The sequence below is a fragment of the Diceros bicornis genome, chromosome 15 (assembly GCF_020826845.1).
Source record: "Diceros bicornis minor isolate mBicDic1 chromosome 15, mDicBic1.mat.cur, whole genome shotgun sequence".
In the NCBI taxonomy this organism is placed as follows: Eukaryota; Metazoa; Chordata; class Mammalia; order Perissodactyla; family Rhinocerotidae; genus Diceros; species Diceros bicornis.
Genome location: NC_080754.1, coordinates 32507520 through 32532121, shown reverse-complemented (window position 1 = coordinate 32532121; position 24602 = coordinate 32507520). Strand labels below are relative to the sequence as shown.

Genomic DNA, 24602 nt, shown 5'->3' with positions numbered 1-24602 from the left:
ACATTTAAGTCACCAGGAGCAATAAAAAACATATCTTCTGGAAATTTTTATTTTTTCTTTTACAATAACTTATACAAGCTCACAGTTTTTCTCTCCTGAGTCTCTTTCACACTTCGTTTCAATCCCCTTTTTGACCTTAGGTTTACAAAAGTCTAAAAAACTGCAGCACACTGGATTTAATTCCTAATCCTGAAGTGACAGAATAGGCCTAACTGGGGGTCAAAAGAAATAAAGACTGATATTTTAGACAAAGATGTGTTTAAAAGCACATTACAGGTTACTTAATTAATTAAACCATGGGACGCAGTTAGGAACATCCTAAACAGCACACTAGGAAAATAGTTTTTATGCTTCTTGTGTAAGTAAGGAGCAGGGAGCAGATGAGTAATGCAGTCTCCCATCATGAGTGTTTCTCCTTGGGGGAGGGGAGCTATTTAATGACTTTTCAGGCTAAAAAGGCCCTTAGACATCCTTTAATATAGTTTCCTTGTTTTTCAAAGAAAGAAACTAAGGTCCATTTCTAGTGCTGGCAGAGCAGAAAGAAAAGTAGACTAGGAAAAATAAATCTGAGTTCAAACTCAGAATCTATTTTGAATTTGTCTTATGTACTTGAGAAGCCCCAGGCTTGCTAGACCTCAGCATCCTTATGTGAGAGCTGGAGACACTAACTGAAGAATCCCTCTTTCTCTGAGGCTTGCTGTAAAGGTAAGACTCAGTGAGTCAGTATGTCATGTACTCATTGATTTAACAGCAATTGAGGAACTCAGTGACACAGGCAGGATGCCGGGTGCTGAGAATCTAGTGAGGAACAGGGCACGGGTCCTGTCCTCAGGAACTCACATGCTAGTCAGGAAGATGAGGCACACAAGCACATCACATAATGCAGCTCAGGTTTTGGACTCCATTAAATACTTGAAAAATTCAACAGTAAGCCAACGGAAAGGATAATCATTATAATTAAAATTGGTGTGCACAGTCTCTAGACATCATGAATGTGCTCCTAAAGACATTAATGAATAAAATAATTATTTTTTTAAGGGTCACGAGGTATGAAATGATGGGACTCGAGCAGGTGGGTGATTCTCAACGCTGCCTGCACATTAGAATCACCTAGGATGTTAAAAACAAACAAAACTGGTGACTGATGCCTGAGCCCCAGAGTGGACACGTAAAACCAGATTCTCTGGGTGTGTGACATGAGCACATTTTAAAAACTCCCAGTTGATTTCATTTTGCAGCTAGGGCTGAGAGCCACTGGCCTATATAATCTCTAAGCTCTAACATTTTGTGATTCAGTGTGCACATCCTATTTGTCCTATGTCATCCGTCTCCTCTAGGGAATCAAGTTTGGTCTTAGGCCTTAGAGCCCTCTCTATTGAGCCCTGAAAAGTCATTAAGAAAAGGCTGTAGACATTTAAACTCCAATTAAGAAACATTAACCCAAAGTATGGTTAGAAGCAGGGAGCCAGGTAATATATAAATACCATAAACTAATCAAATGACTAACAAAAGGCAGACAAATAAAGAGGACTTGACAAAGTTTGTCTTTTCAAAGTCACTTGAGTACACAAAGACCAATCAATGAACTTGGCCCATACTCACGTATGAAATCCACCTACGTGCCAAACATACGAAAGCCATATTCAAGATATATTCAGGACTGAAGCAGGTCAAATGTCTTTGAAAGCCTGTTTGATACCAAATATTTTGTTTCAATTTTAAAAGATTAGAAAAACTATTAAGCTTTTCCACTTTCCTTGATAATTTTCTCTCCCTCATAGAACTGCCCTTGCAAAGTAGTAACTCTAGATCAATAGTGGAGGGTGAATATTCTAAAATGTTTCCTTGAGAGTTCAAGAATAAAGTAGATAGCCTTATACAGATGGGTAATCGGGATCTTCATCACATTGTAAAACTATTAAATAATAAATAACACCATTACCCAGTTTTTTCACCTTAGCCTTCTATAGTGCTTTGTAGTTTGGAATGATATTATTTGAACCATATCAATCCTGCTTCTCCCCTAGCTTTCCTCCATCTCAGCAAAGGTGCCACTCACATTTAAATTGTTCAGCCAGGAATCATCCAGGCACCTCACTCTCTCTCGACTCATATCTACCTGTTATCAGGTTATGCTCATTCTACCACCACCTACTCTTTTCATATCCATGGCCACTGCCGTAATGTGTTGTGTCAACATTATCTATAGTCTAGACCAGTGGTGTTCAAAACTTTTAGTCTCAGGACCCTTCTACACTCCTAAAATTATTGAATACCCCAAAGAGCTTTTGTTTATGTGGTTCATATTTTTCAATGTTTACTGTGTTTAGAAATTACAACAAAATTTTTCAAATATTTATTAAAAATAACAATAACCTTGCTAAATATTAATATAAATAGCATGTTTTAATGAAACATAACTATATTTTCCAAAACAAAAAAAAAATGAGTGAAAAAGCAGTTTATATGTTTGCAAATCTCTTTAATGTCTGGCTTAATAGAAATCAGCTGGATTCTCACATTTCCTTCTGCATTCAATCTCTTGCGATACGTTGTTGTGGTTGAAGTAAACGAAGAAAACCTGGCCTCACACCGATGTGTGGTTGAAAAGGGAGGAAATTTTTCATAGCCTTTTCAGACGATTGTGGATAGATCAAATAATATCTAGAAAACTCCATTGGGCACTGTGACAGAATGAGTGAACAAGGTAAATAATTATTATTATTAGGAAATATTATTATGAAAATAGTTTTGACCTTGTGGACGCACTGAAAGGTTTTCAAGGAGCTCCCAGGGCCTCTGCACCACACTCTGAGAAATGCTGGCCCAGATTGACGCCCTAGCCGCCTGATGACTCCTTAGCTGCCACCCTGGCTCCCCTGCAACCCATTCTCCTCTCCAAACCCAGAATGTCCGTTTAAATATGCAAGTCACATTATATCACCCCCTACTTCTGACTCTTCTTTGGATCCTAAATTAAAATACGCAATCCCTTGGAGGGTTTTCAAGGCCCTGCACAACTCAGCCCTGTACCCCTTCCTCTCATTGCTCCAGCCACACTTCAACTTCTTCAAATCACAGAACTCCCTCTCACCTCAGTCTTCACGCAAGGTGTTCTCTTCTGCCTTGAACAGCCTTCCAATCCCTCTTTGTCTGCCACATCCTTCAGAATTCAGCTTAAATGACTCTTCCTCAGAGAGACATTTCCTGACGAAATGCTAGAGATAATACCTTCATTTTACCAATCAGCAAACCGAGGTTCAAAGATATTCAGAAACTTGCTTAACGTTCTTACAAATAACATATTCAGAATTCGAATTCAAAGACTAAATCCTACAGGGCTCTCCTGGCCTTGGTATTAACCTCTTTACCTTCGAAAACACCTGAAGCAATTGTTTATGTTTACAGTCAAGAAAGTCGGCCCCTCTGGACCCAAGTCTCCCAGCGGGTCCTTACGTGCCTCAAGTGGCACCCTTGATATCTCTGAGGCTCCTAGCACGCAGAGAGGGACACCCCAGCCAGGAGCCAGGGACCAGTACATAACAAGAGAGCCACAGGACCGCTTCTTCAGCCCTGGCCTGCAGACCTCCACCAGCCTTTCCACTTCCCTCCTCCTCACTAGAGAGTGCTCTAGATCACACAAATAGCACAAAAAGCAAACATGTCATCACACTCCACATTTCCTTGAACTCTTCATCAGATTCCCCTCAACAAGAGTTTCCCAGCTTCAAATCAAACTGAGTTAGTCAGATTCAGCCTTCTTAGCTCAACGTGGTGGAAGATCAAGACAGATGATCTGCAGTGCGGGGGCTGGGGGATTCCGGATTCCATGAACCTGAACAAGTCTCTCTGCCATTTTGAAGCTTAGTTTTTTTATTTCAAAGAAGGGGTTAACTACGTCAGTGGATTGCTATAAAGAATACAAGGGGCAAAAGTTGTAAAGAAACTATAAATCCTGAAGCCACATAGTCAAGTTAGCTGTTATTATTATATATGATTAATTTATAGACTTTTTGTATCTAAGGTTCCTCCCTCTCAAAGATACTTAGAAGGTGGCCTGGGAATCAAAGCCCTTTAGGTTGGGTGCATCTTTCTTTGGACAACAAGTAAAGCTCTGTAATTCCAAGAGTAGGCCATTAGATAGAACCTAAAATGTAGTACTATATTAATGGAGTCCTTTATATCCAAGGAGGCTGTTTTTGAGAGTTCTTATAAAATCTATAACAGTTGTAGAAGTAAAAGTCATAGCAAATATACATTATGATGAAGTACCCAAGGAAGAGACAATAAAAAATTAATCATTATTAACAAATTTCCCAAACCAAACCAACGCAGATGCATAAAATGCTCTCACCAAGAATAAAAGCAATGTGGCGCTATACTGGTAAGCCCAGGATTTTTTTTAAATATAATTTTATGGGACAAAGCTTTCGTTTCTAAAGATCTTCCAAAATAATCCTATTGCTTCCTCAAATGCAGACTGCCTCATTTCCTGCAAATTGTTTTTCTAATTCTGTTCAAGAACATCAACTTCATTAAAACTTTAAAGACTTAATCCTGAATTATGACTTGATGAGATCTCTGTGGGATGAAAGAAATCAAGAGATCACAGTACCTGCTATTTTAAAACGTTCTTACAATGGAAACATAATTTGTTGATGAGAATGCACTGCTGTAGAGAAAATAGGATTAAAAAAAACACATACAAAATATCAGTTTAAACTCTAGGGTGGGTTTCTGAAGAGAAAAGCTTGTTTTTTTAACAGACACCAAGCCAAATATCATTTAATTAGGCTTATTTTGTAGTTCAGACATGAGTCATACTTTTAAAAGAGAAAATACAATAAAAGTACTTGCTATAAATATAAAATATCACCTGTCATATGAATCTGTTCTCGATCTATATATTGACCAAAATTAGTTCAATTTATAAAAATCTAATTTATATTACATAGGTCACATGATTAAGGATTATTTTCCCTTTTTTGTCAGTTTTCTTCTTGAAGTTTCTATTTTCTGTGATGTTTCCTTCATCTATGTAAAAGGATGTTTGATAGTAAAATGTTGAATGAGTGTGCAATTAAATACTATGCACCTAACGAAACAATTTGGAAGAATACTAAAATATTTTGAATAACCACAATTTTTATAACAGTAGAAAAGAGGACTCAGAAAAATAAGACAAAGAAAATCAACAAAACTTAGTAAAATTATAATCCTTCTTTGATGTATTTTATTCATTAAGTGTAAATATACTACACCATTTTTAAAAAGGGAGGGACATATAAAACCAAATACTTAAGTTATGAAAAATATCTAATGTTTTTTAGGTAAGGATCTTTTCCTGATTGCTGATGTTTTCTTAATGCTCTGGTTTGAGGGAACGAATTAAATTATATAGAAAAATAATAAAAACACAAAATCACTTAAAGTACATAGATTTAGGCTCATTTGGTTACTCTGCACTTTCCAGAGAGGCTCTCATGTGAAAAATGAAAGAGTGATGGTAGATGACCTCCAAGGTTCATGGCCACTCCAACATTCAAAGATTCTATAAACACCTTTCCTTTCTCGATTGTGAATGCTATCCATTATCTGCAGTAACTTCTGAGTCAAAAGATAAATAATTTGAGTTTAAATCATTTGTACAGTGTTTCTACTCAAAAGTAAACAAATGTTGGAAATGAATAAGTCACATAATTCACATGGATGCACTAATGGCTTAGATATAGCAAATTAAGTGACATCAACATTTAAGCAAATATTCTAACAGGCCTGGCTAATACAGGTGTTTCACACATAAATAATGACTCAGTAATGACCATAAGACTGCTCCTTTCTTTATGAAAAAGTGCATAGACAGAAATGTTCTGAAGGCTTTTTTATGGTTCAATGACCTCAGTCAACTTGCCAGTTCAAGGTCTCCAACATTTCATTTCCAAAGAGATACAGTCCACAAAGTGCTTAAGGGGCCAACTATTCCTATGCTGTCTGTATGTCTTAACTATTGGATTTACTTCTATAGTGCATGCTAGCTATAGGATGGTATGTTAGAACGCCAATTGCCTGACTTAGCCTAAGCCTCCTTCTACCAGTCACCTCCCCTATTCTACCCTATTCCTGATCTAATCACAAAATAATAATAAGAAAAACCATCCCTAATGGTAAAAATAAATAGATAATCCACAAAATTATTTCCATCCTTTGACAGAGGACACTCAATTCTTCATACTACTTTTTTCAGTGTTGTGCTGTGAAGAGAAGAGGCAAAAAAAAATCAACTGGATCTAGTTCTAGTCCCAATTTTACCACAATCCAGCCGTGTGACCTTGTGTAAACCACCAACTTGCTCTGGTTCTAGGATTTCTCATCTAAGTAAGGATTTTGCTGCACAATCCCAGGGTAAGCCATCACACTGGGCTCCAGGGACGGCATTCACAAAGCATCTGAGGTGTACTGTGGCCGGGGAACTGCATGATGTGAGGTCTTGCCCTGCCACTTCTCACGTTTTCGTTCTGCAATATCATGATTTGAAATCTGAGACCTTTACCATGTAATTTCAGTATTCCCACTGTGTTTATAAAGTTTCAACATTATACATATCAGAACTTGGTGAGCTAAGACAAGAGACTGAGAGACCTCAAGGTGTCGGCCCTGAAATCAGAAATACAACCGCGGCCTTTCCCATCCAATACTTGGCTTAGCTTCACTGTCTCAGCCTCACTCCCCTGGAAAGTCAGGTCAATGAAACATGTGTCTCAGTGACAGAAATTCAGAGTGGAAATTCTTTATCGGGACAAGCTCTTCCATTTCACCACTTTACCATCTGTGACTCAGTTTGTAGTTCACAAGGACATGGCTTAGAAGGGCTAGTGAATTCAAGAATAACTCAACCATTAAGTGAACATAACATCCAAGTGCTTATAAAACAGATTCCCTGAAATAGTTTTTCTTTTTGGTGTTTAGCAACTTCCTCCCAATCAAGCTAAAGAATTCTCTCTGGAATTGAGATGTGGAAGGTGCTATCTCTCTATAAATAGGCTTATCCTATGCTATGTGAATCATGGTCGCTGACAGCAAAGCAACAGATTAATTATTTGGCTTTGTTAGTAATGATAATAGCACACTATGATCTTCCCAAAAAGCTTTTCTCCACCCTACACTCCCATTTTTATACACTAAGTTTCAGAACAGACTGAAGTCCATGGTGTACAGACACATGCATGTTGCCTGTGCACTGGGCATGTCTTAAGAGATTGTGTCATCTCTCTGCCAGATTATTATTTTAGCTAAAGGAAGTCACCAGTCAGGATTCTCTCTGCCAAGATGTACACTAAGCAGATGAAAAAGAGGAGCAGATTAAATGAAAACAATAAACTCAGCAATTCCCTCAAATTCTCTATTTTGTAGTGAGATGCTCAGGAAAGGGCCACAGGAAGTGATTTTCCCATGCAAAATTAAGCCATGCAAATTGCTCGTCTCCAAACCAACTTCAACAAAGATCAAGTGAGTTTATCTTATCCATTCACAAGTATAATCCACTTATCATTTTATTACCTTGTTTTTAACTGAGAAGGCTGAGTAAGATCTAGTCACAGACATCATATAATTATCCCAAGTAGAGTGCAAGAACATACTTCAGAGATTGAGACATGAGTCACATTGAATACAGAGCCTTGAAGTTCCTTATAGACCACATAAGCCCTAAGAGAAGATGGCCCCCACATGATCCTGCACAATACAAGGGATTTTATTTCCCCTAAGATGAATTATTTACGGCGCGGAGATAATTCTAGTTTTTGCAGAAATCTTCACTTTATGAAATAAACAGCCTACATTAATTGAATGCAAAATAACAGAGACTGGAGTAGCTCCTGCTTTGGGATCACAGTTATTTTTGTTTAATCCTGAAATTTACTATTTTATCAACATCTCAGAATAGGAAAATGAGCCCACTATGGCGTGAATAACATCATGAAAACCCAACAGAAAGATGAGATGAGATGACTTCTTCACAAGACTTAATCCCAAATTTCTAAACTAATTTTGAGCCCCGCTCATTCAGACTTTCCAAGTGTTTTCCTCCCCCCAATGACACTAGCCCATATGCCTCATTCCTGGAACCCAGGAGAACACCACAGAGTTGCAAAGAGGATAAGCTAGACCGGTCAACTGATCACAGAGCAAGCTTTCTTTCTAAACAGTATTTCCTTTCAGTTGTACACAGTAAGCACAGAATATCTACAGATTGCAAAGGACTCTGTGGGCCACACCCAGAGGATCAACAAAGTCTGGTGGAAGCATAGACCTAGGCAATTCTGCTTTCATTCTCTTAAGCTGGCCCGGCCTAAGCTGGGAATTACTCACTCTGAAACTCAAGATGTCCAATTTCCCTTTGTCAATAGAGACACATCAAAGACCAACCATTTGAGTTTGGGGCGAAAGAAGAGAATCAGCTGCAGAAAGCCCATGCCAAGAAAAATCTCTGATAAGTCTAAAGTTTTCTTTGCACTTTTTGAGGCCAAACTGCAGACACTACGTTGTTCCCTTAATGTCCCAAAAGTAAATGTGTGTGCAAATGCTGGGAGTAATAGGACAGAAAAGTTAATGAGCAGAGCCCTTGGAATCACGAGAGTACTTGAAGGAAGAGAAAGGAAAAGGTTTATGTAAAGGATATGTGGGAAAATAGGGAGGTGAGAAATTACAATGTCTGAAAGATGCAATATCATATGTTCCTGGCAGAAGAGTTAGAAAAAGAAAATAAATTTAAGTTCATCTGGTATCTACTAGGTGTCTATAATGTGTCAAGAACTATGCTAAATGTTGTGAAAGATAAAGGGAGGAAGGTTTATTTATATTTAGGTCCTCAGTAGGCAGTATAAGGACTGGATGGATGGATGGATGGATGGATGGATGGATGGATGGATGAGAGAGGGAGAGAATGAGGTGGTCACAGCCAGGATTCTACAGGCTATACCAGACCAGGAACATCTATACATGTAACTCTCATCCTAGTCAAACCGTGGTTTCATCAATGTATAAAGTGTTTTCCTGAATATGGGACAAGAAGCTATTAACTGAAAGAGAGTGACTGAAAGAGATATCTGGAAATTAAGGGAGAAGGGGGTGCCAGAATGGAAGAGGAGGATCCTAGTTCCCATCCATGGATGCCCCCAGGTTCTTTGTGGAAGGGGAGGGGGTTGTCAGCCTCTGGGGAGCCCACTGTCTGGGCTTCTACTGACCTGGTCTCCGCCTCACTGGCCTCTTGCGGCCGCTGCAGAAGCGCACTTTGCTGAATACCCCGAGGACGTGCCTCTCGCACAGGGAGCGCCCGTCTTTGCTGGGGCTGGAGCGGCGCTTGGAGGCCGATACCCGGTCGCTGTTGGACTCCCTCGCCTGTCGCTTCTGCCGGATCAAGGAGCTGGCTATCGCCGCAGCCATAGCTGCTCAGCGCGGGCCCCAGGCCCCGGGTTCCACTGCGCCCTCGGGATCGCGCTCCGCCGGGGCGAGGGCAGGACCTCGGCGGCCGGGAGGGACAGGGCAGATGCGGGGAGGCAGTGCTAATATTTGAGGAGGCTGCAGTACCGAAAACCTGGCGCCCAGAAGGTTAGTCAGAGTCTGGGCAGTGGCGACAAAATGTGTGAAATTCCAGATGTAAACTTCCCAACCGCTGGCGGCGGGGGCGGGGCGGTCCCAGGCCTTCCTGTTAACTAGTCTCTTGCACCCCAAACTTGCATTCCAAGGCGATCCGCGTCCAAGAGGCAGTGGGGTGTTTGGTCACACTGCGATCGGAGTACCAAGTGGAAGGGGAAGAAGGATGTCCAAAACAACAAGCCGTGCCCCGGTTGGAGAGGCGCAAGCGTTGCAAGGTGTCCAAAGTATATCTACACATACATACATATAAAACCCGTTTACAAAGCAGAGTCTGGACCGAGGCGGGTAGCGTGACCCCGGTAGAAAATACTAAAAAGTGAATAAAACGTTCCTTTAGAAAACAAGCCACCAACCGCAAGAGAGAAGGAGAGGAAGGCAGCAATTTAACTCCCTGCGGCCCGCAGTTCTGGAGATTAGGAGGTTAGTCCCGGCTGGGTAAGGTCTACGGAATGCATCGCACCGGCTGCGGGTCTCCAGGGGCTGGCCGCCCGAGTTCTGGAATTCCGAGAGGCGCGAAGTGGGAGCGGTTAGCCGGAGTCGGGGTAGGGGCGCGGGGCGGGGGCAGCTGTTTCCAGCTGCGGTGCGCGCGACTCCCCGCCGGCAGCGCTGCGAAGAGAGCGGGAGGCGAGGGAGGGGGGAGGGAAGGAGGGACGGGCAAGGAAGGAGGGAGGGAGGGAGGGAGATCCTCGAGGGCCAAGCACCCCTCGGGGAGAAACCCGTGAGAGGCGAGCGCCGGGGATACGTGGGGTCCCAAGAGCGGGCGCTCTTTCTCTTTCCGCTTGCTTTCTGGCACAAGACGGCACAGTTGGTGATTATTTAGGGAATCCTAAATCTGGAATGACTCAGTAGTTTAAATAAGCCCCCTCAAAAGGCAGCGATGCCGAAGGTGTCCTCTCCAGCTCGGCGCCCACACGCCCTTAACTGGAGCTCCCGGCCATGGTCCGCCCGGGCCGCCACACAGAGCCAGTCTCCGCACAGGCTCAGAGGGAGCGAGGAAAGGAGGGAAGGAGGGGGTGCCCTGGCGGGCTCGGGATCAGGTCATCGCCGCGCTGCCCGGGCTCCCCAGGCTCGCGCGGCCCGGCAGTCGGCAGCTCACAGGCAGCAGATCAGATGAGGATCACCGGCCGGACGCGAGGCCGATCACTCGGTCCCGCGCGGCCCATCCCGGCGGAGGAAGGAAGTGACCGGCGCGCTGCGAACCCCCGCGGGTCGGCTCGGGTGGGGCGGGGGCTGGTTGCGGGCGACGTCGGCTCGAGGCGGCTGCGGCTCCGGGCAGAGGCTGCCCACCATGGTCTGGCGCCGGGGGAACAGGCGGGGCCCCTAGGCCCCCGGCGGCGACGGCAGGAGGCAGCCGAACGCACAACCGGGGCCCTCGGGGCCGGACGCAGGCTCTGGGGCCGGAGCCAGGAAGCAGGTGCGGGCTGCCGCCAACTCGCCCAACTTGCTGCGCGGGTGGCCGCTCAGAGCCGCGGACTAGCCGGGCGCCCCCAGCCGCCCCGGAGGGAGCGCTCAGGGCAGAGTCCCATTCATAAGCTGAGGCTCTGGGCGCGCCGAGCTGCCGCCGCCTGGCCGGCTCGCTCGGCTGGAGCGCTAGCTCCGCAGGAAACTCCTGGCAGGGAAGACCGCCACCGAGGCGGCGGGTGGGACGAAGAGCCGGCGGCCGCGGAGTACCTCCCGCACTGCTCGCCCACCCGCCCGGGAGCTCCAGAGCGCCCAGGTGCGGCCAGGCGGGGGGCCGGGCTCCCGGAGCGCAGAGAAGCGCAGCGCGCGCGGGTCTTCCTCCCCTCCCTCACGCCCTCTGCTCCCAGACTCTTCTCCTCCCTCCCTCCCTCCCGTCACCCCTCTCCCCCTTCTCTGTCTTCTGTCTCTCCCCTTTTCTCCTCTCTACGCAATCCTACGTGATTGAGGTTTGGATGAGAAATTCTCAGAGGCAGAGCAAGGGAACTGCAGCTCGGGTCCGCTCCGTCCCGTCCCTCCCCCAAGAGAAAACCACCAGCCAGGCGGTTAAAGGACCCTGGGTGCACAGAGAAGGCGGGGCGCAAAGAAAGGGTTAGCGGTGGGGGACCTGCGAGAAAGCGGTCCACCCTCCCGCCGGCAAGCTGGGGCACACAGAATTCTCTGTTTAGGAAGGCGGGCAGTGGACCCTGGAGAAAGTAACAATGCCCTCATGTTGGGCCCCATTGTCAGCTCATTTTGGAACCGGAAAAGGTGTTTCTGCATCCTTGGAACTCAGATTTCTTGGTTCTATCCAGAAAGCTGCAAAGCAGACTCAATCACTAAAATGAGGGACCAAGTGAGCACCCTGCACAGAGAGGAGAATGGAGGTGGGGTAAGAGGGTGACTGTGGGCAAGGGCAGTCAACAACCAGCTTTGGAGTGCAATCAGGTCTCCAGGAGTGCTTGTGATGACAGCTGGATGTTACAGAGAACTCAGCAGAGGAGATAATGTCACCCAAGTTAAAATGCAGCATGAAAGATTCTGGAAACCTAAAAGGAGTAATCACTTTCCAGTCATGCTAAGGTCTGGAAGTGGCTATTAGTTATACTCACCATCTCTCTTCAACTTGTCTGCAAATCCGTTCCCTTCACAGACACCTGGCTAAGCATCAAGGGTAGTGCCAAAAGATTAAATGCTTCATTTCCAAGCAGAGACAGGTGTATGCTGGAAACACCCTAATAAAGATCATGGAACATGCAGGCCCTGGAAGCTGCTGAAAATGGATGTGGGACCTGGAGAAGCCCCAGGAATTCTCTAGACGTGGGCACAAACCTGTGGGCCTAGCAGAAATTCACTTAGGCAATGAGAAGGATGAAGACCTGTGAGGTTGTTTAGATCAAGCAGTGTCAAACAACCCTACTGTGTCTGGGGGCCTGGACCTTTCCTGCTCCTCCTGGCATAACACAGGCAGACAGGGGCTTATGGGGCAGACAGATGGGAGGAGGATTAAACAGGCAAGGTGCCCTGACAGGGGAGAGCACACATCTCCTGCACCAGTTCAGTGTAGCTGAATGACAGTGAACTTGGGATTCTAACAATACAGAACAAGACAGGTGAAAAAGATACACATACACACATACATACACACTCCTCCAAAAGTGAAGCCAGCTGCATACATTTTCAAAAGTGCATCTGGATGGGGCAAGGAGAATTACTTCAAATCAATTGGTAACACTGTCAATTAGGGAAATGTTCACATTCCACAGATAAAATTATTTTCCTTGCTTGGCTACCAGAAGACTTGTCTCATTCTTGAGGAAGGCGGGCACAGACAGTACTGGCTGGCTTTTGGGGCTCCTTCCCTTTTTCAGTCCAACACTCAAAAAGACAAAGGTCAGCTAAGGTGAGGAACCCAGAGAAATGGGCAGGAGGGAGGGTGTATAGTGAGGCCCTGAGGAAATCATTGCTAAATTTGAGCCTCTTATCCTCAAAATGGGGATAATCAGTCCCATCTACCTCACAGAACTGAATATGTATGTGCAAGCATTTGGAGAACTGGAAAATGCCAAATGAGTAAAAGAGATGATGACAGTGTTTACTTTCTTTTTAAGAAAATGCATGATATTCTTCTGAAATGCTTTTTGAAAAGGCAGATTCCTGATGGTTTCTCAGAACGTGAAGCAGAAATCTCTATGAGTAGAGTGCAGGAATTTGAGTTTTTAACAAGTTCTTCAGGTGTCAAAGTTTGAATGTTTTATATATATATAAACATTTATATAAACAAATATAAAATTTTTATAGATATATAAACATTACCTACATTATATGTGTAGATATATAATGTAGATAACACTAGAAGGGAGAAATAAATTCAAAACTCTCAAAATCTAGCACATTTCTCCAACATTACAGTCTTGTGCCCAAAAAAAAGGCCTGGAAAGAGAATGTGTGTTCTCTGATCTTTGAGTGTGTTGACTTTTTTCTGTGGGTTTATGAGAAATGAAGATGTTTTGATGCAGAAGGTAACTAACCAATGTAGCAGCATAGGATAGAAGGTGACGGAGAACACAAGAAAAAGAAGATAGCAGTTACTGTTTGAAGTACTCTTCTCTGTCTTGGCATGACAGCATCAAGTTAGGCATTTAAGGAACAAAACGAAAACAATAAATGTCAGCTTTCTGAGAGTAATGTTATTCCTGTCTTTAGATCTCTATTAAAAGAATGTGGTGTATTCAATTCAATTAGACAATAAAGACCTTATTTTTTCCCTTGCACTCCTGCAGCTTTTGTCAGAGTGCATTTTAGCTGTTTATCCCTTTAAGTCATCATCAGCATCATTTACTCCATTTCAACAATGAGAAGAAGAGGTAAGTATAGGAAAATTTGAGAAATTATGTAGGACCTATGGACATGGCTGTTGAGATCAGAAGCAATACTAAATTTTTTGATATCCAGAAATTCATAACTTTCCTACCTCGCCACTAAATCTCATAAGTCTTCCTCCATGTTTACTAGGACACTTCCAGTATCTTTGCATTTTGCAGTCAGGAATGAGATTAAATCAACCTACTGATGATTTAGGTAAAACAATCAGGTTATTTTAAACAGCAACATCTCATGGATAACGATACCTTGATTTTTAGGCTATTGACAACTTGAGAATTTCCCTTTATAATTCTGAAGACATTATGAGTGGAAGCAGTTTTAATTACTTTGGATGAAGTTGCCAGATACACACTGAAAAGATAATTATATAGTTATATTTATATTTCTGACCTCCAGTCAAACAAACAAAACATGGACAGTCTTAATAATCTTCATATTTTAGAAAGAAAAAATACAGAACATTTAATAGTCTTTCCTTATTCATAGGCCAAGTCTCCCAACTCCCAAATCAAACTATTAGAACTCTCGCAGCCATTCATCTGACAGCTTGAATTGAGCACAGATTGCATCCAAGGCTCTCTTTCGGTTACCAAGGGGAACTCTATACACCTTTACATTCTCCCTGCCCTCAACAAGCTTACAGTTCATGCCATCATGGTCTTATTTGGCTCTTGTCTTAATCACTCACCAGCCGTATGCTACTGGACAAGTTATTTAATCTCTCTAAACCACATCTGCAAAATGGATCAATGGTAATGATTAGCAGTCCTAATCCACCTGGGCTGCTGCGGGGCTCAAAGAAGATGTGATAATAATGTAAAGTATTAGAATGAGCATGCTGTCATTAAAATATCCATTTAAATCAAGTCCCTGCTATAAAATTCAGACTTTCCAAAACAGGAAAACATACCTTGTGATTCATACACATCATCATTCACTCCTGGACATAATGTATTTAACGAAGGCTGGAAGTCTACTTGAAATGAATGATTAACCTTGACATTGTAATGGCAAACAAAATTTTCATTAGTTGAATGTTGTCAATGTCCTTGTCTGTTGGGAACACAAAGGAGCCTGGCTCTGCTCATACATCATCCTGCTCTGAGATCAGGCCCCTGACTCAAAGCTTGGTGTATATGAGCTCATGGGCTCTGACACAGCAAGATTGACAGGCAGAAGAAGACCTTTCCTCCACGGATTTTATCCCATATAGTAGCTGTGCTTCCATTTGCTTTTCTCTGCCAGATTGTCAGTTAAAATAGGTTGGCAGAAGCAATATAAACAATTACTTTCTAATAATTTGTGAATTCCTTTATACAGAAAATTCATTTACGGTGCTTTATGCAACAGTTCAACAATTGAATTACTGCCTGTTATATGTATGTCTGGTTTTGGTTATCTCTCAAAATAGGAAAGACAATAGATTTAATTTTTCTTTATGACACAGATTAAAGGTGGTATCCTTATTGCCCAAGTAGAGAAATTATCAATGTTTTGGAGAATGTCTGTTTTGACAAGAAACATGAGACATAACTAATGTGAGCCAATGCTAAGCTCCCTGCAAAGTTCTAAGTGCATTGCAATTATTGACACACTGAATCCTTGTAACAACTCTATGAAGTAAGTTCTGTCATTATCCTCATTTTATAAACGAAGAAAACTGGGACACAGGGAGGTTAAGTTGCTTAATCAAGGTCACCCAATCGGTAGAGTTCAAATGTAACTCATGTAATTTATTTCCAGGGCTTCTCTTTTATCCTCTGTGTTACACTGTATGCCAATAAAAACATGATACCATGAATATTATAATCACGTAATAAAATAAGAATGTAATTATCATTCACATTTATATAGTATTTTACTGTTTAGGAATCATCTTCCCATGTATTATCTCACTGAAACTCTCAACAATCTTGTGAGAAAAGTTAAGGAGATAATAATAACCCAAGTTTACAAACAAACTGAGACTCTAATAAGTGTTGTAATCTCTCAAGGTCACACAACAGATGAATGACGATCTATGAGTTTAATCCAGGCCTTCTGACCTCTATGTCTCCCATGTCCTAACTAAGGTCACATAGAGAAAAAAATGGGAATGTTAATGTCCTTTCATTCACTAACCTCTAGTGCTTCCCTCGCAGGGTTTCACATCTTGTAAATAACCTTGAAGAGATCATTTGATGTCGGGAGGGAGAGGGACACAAGTGTCTCAAATCTTTTCCCTTTCTGGGCCAGGGAGCTAAGGTGGTGGTTTTCCCACTCTTGGCCATGAGAGAGCACCTTTTGGTTCTGAGAGTGTGGCCTCCCAACACTCTCTTCCTTAGTTCAGTAATTCAAGTTGAGCTTCATAGGGAAACAGTCAAAACAGGAATCAGAGAAACTTATAAGAAGATAAATTTACATTTCTTCCATTCCCATTCCTAAAAAATGTACATTGATTTGGCTTAGACCACAAGGTTGGCACTTGGTTATTTTCCTTCCCAGCTGGATTGAGGATGTTAGACACCTGCCCCAACTGACTCCCCATCATTTTAGCCCTTCTCTAATTTCCACTGCCACTGATCCAGTGATACCCCTTCCTTCTAGAAGAGAAATGTATCTGGACGATCCCCATTACAATGTAAAACCACTAAGGACAGGGAGATTGTCTATTTGTTTACTTTCCTATCTCCAGTGTCTAAAATAGCATTTAGTATATAGCAGATGCTCAATAAATACTTGAATGAATTAGTTAATGAATTAATTAATCCATTCATCCATCTTTTTAAGTCAAAAGTGGAACATTTATCCTTATATCAAGAAACAGACTCAGCTGACTCAAGGCTAGCATCCACATTTCCAAGTTGATCATTTTGCTTTATCAATACCCTCTAAAATTATCTGCCGAAATTCAATCCACCTATTAAAATCTGACAGCATGAGAGGGTACATTGTACCTAGATTTCTGCTCTGACCAACCCCCACCCCCCATATTTAGCCCTATAGTTTCAGTTCTGATCTCTCTCTCTCTCTTTTACACACACACACACACACACACACACACACACACACTCACAGAAGAAAAGGAATATAACAACAAGGAAAAAAGAGACCATAAACAGATAAAATGAGTAGTCAATTTTCAAAGCCTCAGAATATGATCAAAATGGCCTTAGAATGGTTTGATAATCCTAACATTCATGCTGTCACCCACCTTTACTGAGCTGCTTTCTTCATGGACCAGTCCTAGTTGCTCTCATTTCTAATTTTAGATTCCAAATTTTCAGGGAATGGATCTTGTTGAAATAGCAGTCTCCTACAGCGCCCAGCACATGACTGACACTCAAACTATATTGTTAAAATTGTAATAAATTCATTTTTGTCCTCTGCATGCACATAGCACTGGGCGCTGTGAAAACAACAATTAGTGAAAGGCCCCACTGATCCTGTGCTCATAGGTATTTGATATTGAATAAGATTTTATCGGAAATAACTGAAATATGAAAACTGGTTAGGGAAAACTGTCAAGGGATCAAATGGGAGGTTAGGACAAGGTGACCACTAAGGTCATTTCTAGTCTTAAGTTATTAGAATTCTCTAAAAATAAAATGTAAAGTAGAAAGAGTATGCAATTTAGAGTAAACGATTTGTCCTTTCATAAAGTTACTTAGTCTGTCTGAGCCTAAGTTTATTTGCCTGCAGAATGACTACTATATAAGGCCTGGATTAGTTAAAATAATATATATACCACTTGTTTTTGAAACAAGGAAAAGTATGAATGAGTGAATGAATAAATGCATGAATAAATAGATGAGTGGATGAGTAGATGGATGGATGGATGAAATATAGCATCTTTCATCTAAAAATCTCTAAATTCCCATTGTTAGGCTAAGCAAAATAGCTCAAAACAAAAATAAAAAATATTTGGTGAGTTTCCTTTCATAATACTGGGAGGCAAACAAGAAAATGTTCAAGAATTCCAGGGTAGTAAATGAAAGCACTTAAAGTTCTCAGTTATTCACTTAACAATTATTTTCACATAAAACTATATTCCCTTGTACCTAATTTTTCCCACTAACCCAGCATATGCAACATGAAATCAAGGGGACGTCAGTGTAGATGGCTGTGTGTTTAGGAAATCTAAGCCAGAATAGATAGATACATAGACGGATAGAGGAAAGAAAGAAAGGAGGGAGGGAGGGAGGAAGGAAGGAAGGAAGGAGGCAGAGAGGGAGGGAGGGAGGAAGGAAGAGAGGGAGGGAGGGAGGGAGGAAGGAAGGAAGGAAGGAAGGAAAGAAGGAAGCAAGGAAGGAAGGAAGGAAGGAATATAGATGTAAATACGCATTTCAGTGCTCAGATATCCAGAAAGGGATAAGATGATTGTAAAAGGATAATTCTTTAAATAGTATTTGGAGCAAGAAGCAGCAATAATATTTTTGTAATGTTTGGACAGGATATTAGTGTTTAAACTTGTGTTGTTCACAAGAAGGGATCTCATAAGGTCATCAGCCCATTCTAGACAATGTATACATACGTAATCATCTAGAGAGTATAAGAAAAGGCATCTTTAAAGTAAGCTAGAAAACTGTCTCTGGTTGGTTGATTATGCTAAGAGCACAGCAATGGAGAAGAGGCACATTCCTTTCTCTTTGTTTTGACAGTTTGTTCTTCCACTCATGCCTAAAAAGAACAAGACAAGGAAACAGCCATAGCTAGCCTTTAAAAGATAAGTAACCAGAAGCATTTATTATTTGCTGAGGACAAAAGTTAGGGAAAGAATGTTGACTTCATGCTAAAATAAGTGGATTACATTACTAAAAAATATTATAAATATGATCTGTGTATAAGATTAGAAATAGAATTTGGGAGTGAGAATCATGACTTACATTTTTTGTACCTGTAAGGATCTAGTACTGTACTTTGATTATAGTAGATTCTGTGTAAATGTCTGTTGATTTAATTTTGACTTGAAAGTAATAAATGTTTAGGATGAAAAAGAACAATCTCAAATTTTACCTTAAGCAAAACCTTAGGCATGCTTTTATTAATAGTAGTACCACTTTTAGTTTCTGACAGTATCATTTAAGCAGTGACTATAATTTAAAAAAGGAGCAAATATCTGATAAATATGGTGGAAAACACATGGTCTTAATCTGGGAATGTGCTTCCCTTATCCTCTTTGTATCTCTAGCACAGATGTTGAACTCCTATTTTCTGATGATGCTATCCTGATAAAATCCTAGGGTAAACCCACAGCTTCCTGGGGCGGCGGGGGGGGGGGGTGAAGGGTTATTCCCTAAAGTGAGGAGAAGGTCATAGTTACAGGCATCAGATAAAAAAGAGACCTGGACCTGGTTAGGTGCATTTAAAACTCGAGGACGAGGGTATGCCTTTCTCTCTTGTATCTGGATTTTGAGTAATCCATCCATGCTTAAGGTTGTTCTGACTGTCAAAGGAAGAGATCTTCTACCAAACAGAATCAGGCCAGAAACTATACAGAAAAACAATCTCATAGGGGCTCCAAAGATATCGGTCTGGAGCTGGACTCCAGAGAGTGAACCATATCAAGTTGTTTTGATGTCGGTTGCAAATTACTCTCCACATTGTAATTTCCTTTGTTACACACTGGCTTTTAGTGAAGTCTTAAATTAACCCCAATTTTTATTTCAGGCACATCTTATGCTTTTAGTTCAAATTATGTAAAAATGTCAACCGAAAATTTTGTGTTCAAAGTATTTGTTGTTGTTAACACCCTCGACTCAACTCCAACTCCTAATGACCCTGTGTACAGGGGAGCAGAACCCTGCCTGGTCTTTTGCACCATCCTCTCAACTTCGGTGCTATATGAGACAATACTCCGCTGCTATTCATAGGGTTTTCATGGCCAGTTTTTTCAGAAGTGGGTGGCCAGGTCCTTCTTCCTAGTCTGCCTTGTCTGGAAGCTCTGCTGAAACCCGTCCACCATGGGTGACCCTGCTGGTATTTGAAATACCAGTGGCATAGCTTTCAGCATCACAGCAACACACAGCAACCACAATATGACAACCAACAGAGAGATGGTGTGGTTCCCTGACCCAAAACGACTGCAGGCCACAGCAGTGAAAGCACAGAATCTTAACCACTAGACCACCTATAGGTTAAAAGTATTTGAGGAAAAAGAGAGATAGGGTAGGAAAGAGAAGAGAAACTAAGACTTAGTAGGCACCTGCGATGCACCAGCCACAGTACTGGGCTCTATGCAGGTTATTTTACTTAATCCTCACCATAACTCCATAAGGCCAACATTGTTATCCACATGTGCAATGAGAAAACTAAAGGTCAGAAAGATTAATTAACTGTCTGAACTATGGGTTTGGTCAAGAATTCACATCTAGGTTAGCTGACTCCCAATCCAAAGCTGTCTTCATGACTATTTTCTGATGATGAATCCACAACATGAATTTATAAGGGGACATGTTAAAAAAGTTAAGATAATCCATGAATTAAGGACACTCAGAATCTAAGTCAGAGGCACCCACGCTATTTGCGCCCCAATGATCATGGCCTCATTTGAAATACTAGTTTAATAACTAGACCCAGGGAAAGAAAAATTGAGGAAAGTGATGTCTACCTTCAAGCATTTGATAAGTTTTTATTGAAAAAAGAAAGAGGTATTCTGCGTGCCTAGAGGCAAACTTGGATTTAGTTAAGCAGTTATGTGAAAGGAAGTGAGGACCAACCATGAAATAGACTGCTTCACAAAAAGGGGAAGTGAGTTTCCCATCATCAGAGACATTCAAGTCAAAATCAGGAGCAACACCACAGAAAGGTTCCCAGAGCTGAGACAGCTATTCTATAAAATGGTTACAGTTAGCATTACTGGGGTGGAGAATGGGTCAAAATCACTATAGGCTGCATCCACGGCAATACTTGGCAAAATATTTTTTTTTTAAGTAAAAAGGTAAGGATGAATGAATGGTGAAACTGATAGCTAGTGGGAAAAAAATGACAGTAGAATGGGGCAAGATTCAAGATTCAAGGAGACAATCAAAGAAAGCATATCAAAGCATAGCCCTGTGAAGAAAGCACAGGGCTAACCCTTCCTTTATATGGTATTAATGTGTGTTGCAAAGGCTGGCATAGCTGATTAAAGGGGTTGCTTCTTAATGAATGGTTGAAAGTTAAATGATAATGTTCCTCTGAGTTGTGGCATTCTAGAGCAAGGAATAGAAAACAAATGAGCCTATTAAAATGTAAGCAAGGAAAGCTCCCCAGGGAAGGCCAGCATAAAAAGCCCCTAGGGTGTTGGTCAAAACCACAGTGGATCCTGCTGAGGGTGGTCATTGACCCTTCTGGATTCCTGTGCAGGAAAGATCCCATATTTAGATAAGACACTGTAAAGTAACCAAAAACTAATGAGATTATAGGTGAACAGAGAACCAAAGGAAAATGATTAGGAGGGCAAAGAACAGTATTAGGAGCTCTATGATAGTTCCCTGCTCAGAAGTCTTCTGTAGGTAGACTGTTAGGCTCACAATGGAGAGTGTGAAAAGCAAATACTTACTTTGGCCTGAAGTTGCAGTTGTCTGCTACAACATCTACCATTTCTCCTACCAGTAATCTAGAGAAATCTGGAGACTCCATTAATGCAGGACAGAAGGAAATATTTAAATCTATGTACACATTTACAGCTTTTAACATAATATCTTTGATTTCATTTTTTAGAAACAAAAAAGAGAATCACAACTCTGAAAAACTCAAAACCCATTGGACAAAACTTACTACAAACTGAGAAAAATTCTTACACAATGATTACTCAACAAAATGTTCCAAACAACAATGAGGAAGATGGAGAGCTATTTGACGGTGGATCGACAGTTGTCACATTCATGAAGTTAGGAATATCAAACGGCAATCTTCCCATTTCCTGGTTGACAATTTTTAACTTACTGTATATGCAGTATTATCTTCAAAATTAGAGAGTAAGCTTGTGTCCCACTAAGAAGCATTTTTGAAAAGAAAGTTGTTTGACCACAGAAAGGTCATTTAACTTCTGTGTATTAGTTTACTAATCTATAAAATGAGAAAATTTTAAAAGAATAACTGATGATCTTTATGTTTTAAGTCCTCAAATGGAAGGTTACTTTTGGAAGGGTCCTGGAACCAAGAGTGACATCCAGTTTTAGGGATTTTAAACAGCAAGAAAAAAAGAGTATATAATCTAACATACCCAAATATTTTCAATGTGACCACTTACTCGAAAAAGAAAGGCCATAGTAGCTGTAGCCAAGACTGTCAGGAGAATAAACAACTCCAATCCCAATGATACTCTCTGAAGCTGCTAATTTCTCCCAATTTTGGTTCAAACTGGGTCTCTCTCTCTCTGAGTGAATGGTGGTGGAGGAGGAATGATGAAGTGGGCTGTTAATCATGAAGATGGCACAAAACAAAATAAAGCTTTCTCATCATAGTTGGACTCGAGAGGTTTTTTTTTTTTTTTTCCTGTCTACAATATGTATACAGATCAGGAAATCTCAGATGACTGTTAATAAGGAGTTTTGTAATAATTGAGATAAAAGAAAGAGATAATTCTGCAGTGAGGACTCAACAGAAACAATATGTTCTAATAGGCCTACTGCTAGCCGAAGCTGAAATCTCGTTCTCATGCTATTTACTCAGTATGGAGGAAATTGGACAAATCATTCCTTCTCTCTAGGTCTCCTCTTCTCATCTTAAAATGAGACTAACTATATGTTTGCTAGAGTCTCTTCCCTCCCTAAAACTCTAACTATAATGCTCACCACATCGTATTACTTATATAAAACAAACTAAGATACTCCTTTCATCTTCCAAAGTAACTTCAGAGAAGCTAACTAAAATAAAAAGAGTGATTGGTTATCTTTCATCCCCTGGCCCATGGCTAGATGCCTTTAGTCCCCAGAAGAACTAAACTTGACTGCTTATCTTTTCCCACAAAGCACTTCTCTCTCACTCTGGATAAAGGCAATAATAATTAAAGCAAATGTTTTTTGAGTGCTAATCATGTACCAGGAACTGGTCTAAGCACTTTATATGTATCAATTATTTAATTCTTATAACAACCCTATGAAGCTGGTATTATTATTATCAACAAGGAAACGGAGGAACAAAAAAGTTAAGCAACTTGGCTGAGGTTATCCAGCTAGTAAAGGGAATGACCAGGATTTGAACACAGGAAGTCTGGATCCAGCCTTTTACTAACAGGTCAGTCACCTCCCAGTTATGTGGTTCTGGTGGCCGTGGGGGACAAGGACATGGCGTGCTGGTGATGGTGATGGTTGTTGTAGCTCTTTTTTATTGTCCTATGTAGAAAGAAAAGATGCAGCTGGGCAGGGTGGGAAAACCTGATAGGAAGAACGCTCTCCGCTAAGAGAGGTTGGGAGCAGGCCCATGATTTTTCTCCTTGTAAACGGCTGAGGATGTGCATGAACTGGGAGATTAGATTGAGAAAAAAATCATATCACATCTTATGATTTAAGTGTTTCCAAGCATTTAATCCTCACAATAATCCTGTGGGATAAGCATGATAGATATTACTATTATTATTATTACACTATTACAGAACAAAACATTGAAAGAGGAGTAAATTCAAATCGTCAGGATCATAACTAATAAGTGATGAAACTAGGACTTAAATCTATTCACTTCTAAAGAGATGTTTGTTCTCTCCACTCGACCGCATTGGTTTTACTGATCCTTTCCAGGTCTGACGGTTTCCTCTGATCCATTGCAAATCTTCCTCTCTCCGTCCTTCCTTGTTGTTCAACCCAGAAATTCACCAAGGAGAGGATGCGGGCAGGTCTGACCTTGCTCAGGATTTGTGCTATGGCTCCCTTTGTTGGACAGAACACTAACCATCCAATATCACATTGTTGTCCTACAATCATCATAAAGTAATTCTCAATACTGACATCCCCCTGAGTTTATAATCCTAACTGAGCCCTGTAATAATAGCACAGCATCTCACTTCTACTTCCTTGAAAATTGCAAGCAAGACTTATTCTGCTTCTGAAACAGAATCAGACCTAAATGTGTGTCTCACTAATTTTCTTCTTTGTTAGAGAGCCCCCTGTTGCATAATCTGTGTAATTAAAGTGTGTATGGCTTTGCTAACCAATTCGCCCAGAGCCAGTAAAATGTGTGTAAGATTTTAAAAGAATTACACAGGCAGTATCCACAAAATGCCAACCTCTGATTTTCTTTTCAGAGTACTCAGTCTTAGGGAACCACGTGGTAGGACGTATCTAGAAGAGCAACTTAGCGCAGCACTAAGTCACGAAGTTCTAGGGTTTTGCATTTTAATGCATAACTGCTGTTAGCTTATTGAGAGAGCCTGGGCAAACAGCTCACCATTTTTATTCCTTAGGATTATTTGGAAAATGAAAATAGTAGACTTTCATTACAAACATTTAGATATAGAATCACTGAACATAAGAACTGGAATGGAAGGAACCCTAAGAATCATCGAGGCCACTGCTCTTATTTTAAAGATTATGAAATTGAAGACTGAAAAAGATGTAGCATACCTTAGGTCCCATAATTATTGGTGGCTTAAGCCAAAATATAGCTCAAGCTTCCAGATTCTAAGATCAGTGTTCTCTCTGATATAAGATTTAATTTTTCGATTA

General features: G+C 41.2%; 1 protein-coding gene across 2 annotated transcripts in view; it reads right to left on the bottom strand.

Moving 5' to 3' along the window:
• The window catches only part of FGF12 (fibroblast growth factor 12), a 519199-nt gene that overhangs the window by 231082 nt on the left and 263515 nt on the right, over nt 1–24602 (bottom strand). Inside the window, exon 1 of one of the 2 annotated variants that reach the window (XM_058556109.1) lies at nt 9243–10921. The exons of the other annotated variant lie outside the window; for it this stretch is intronic. Within the exon in view, the coding sequence (XP_058412092.1) occupies nt 9243–9441 (199 nt within the window). The 5' untranslated portion in view covers nt 9442–10921. Of the gene's footprint in view, nt 1–9242; nt 10922–24602 lie in introns of those variants that run through there. 2 annotated transcript variants of the gene reach the window in all.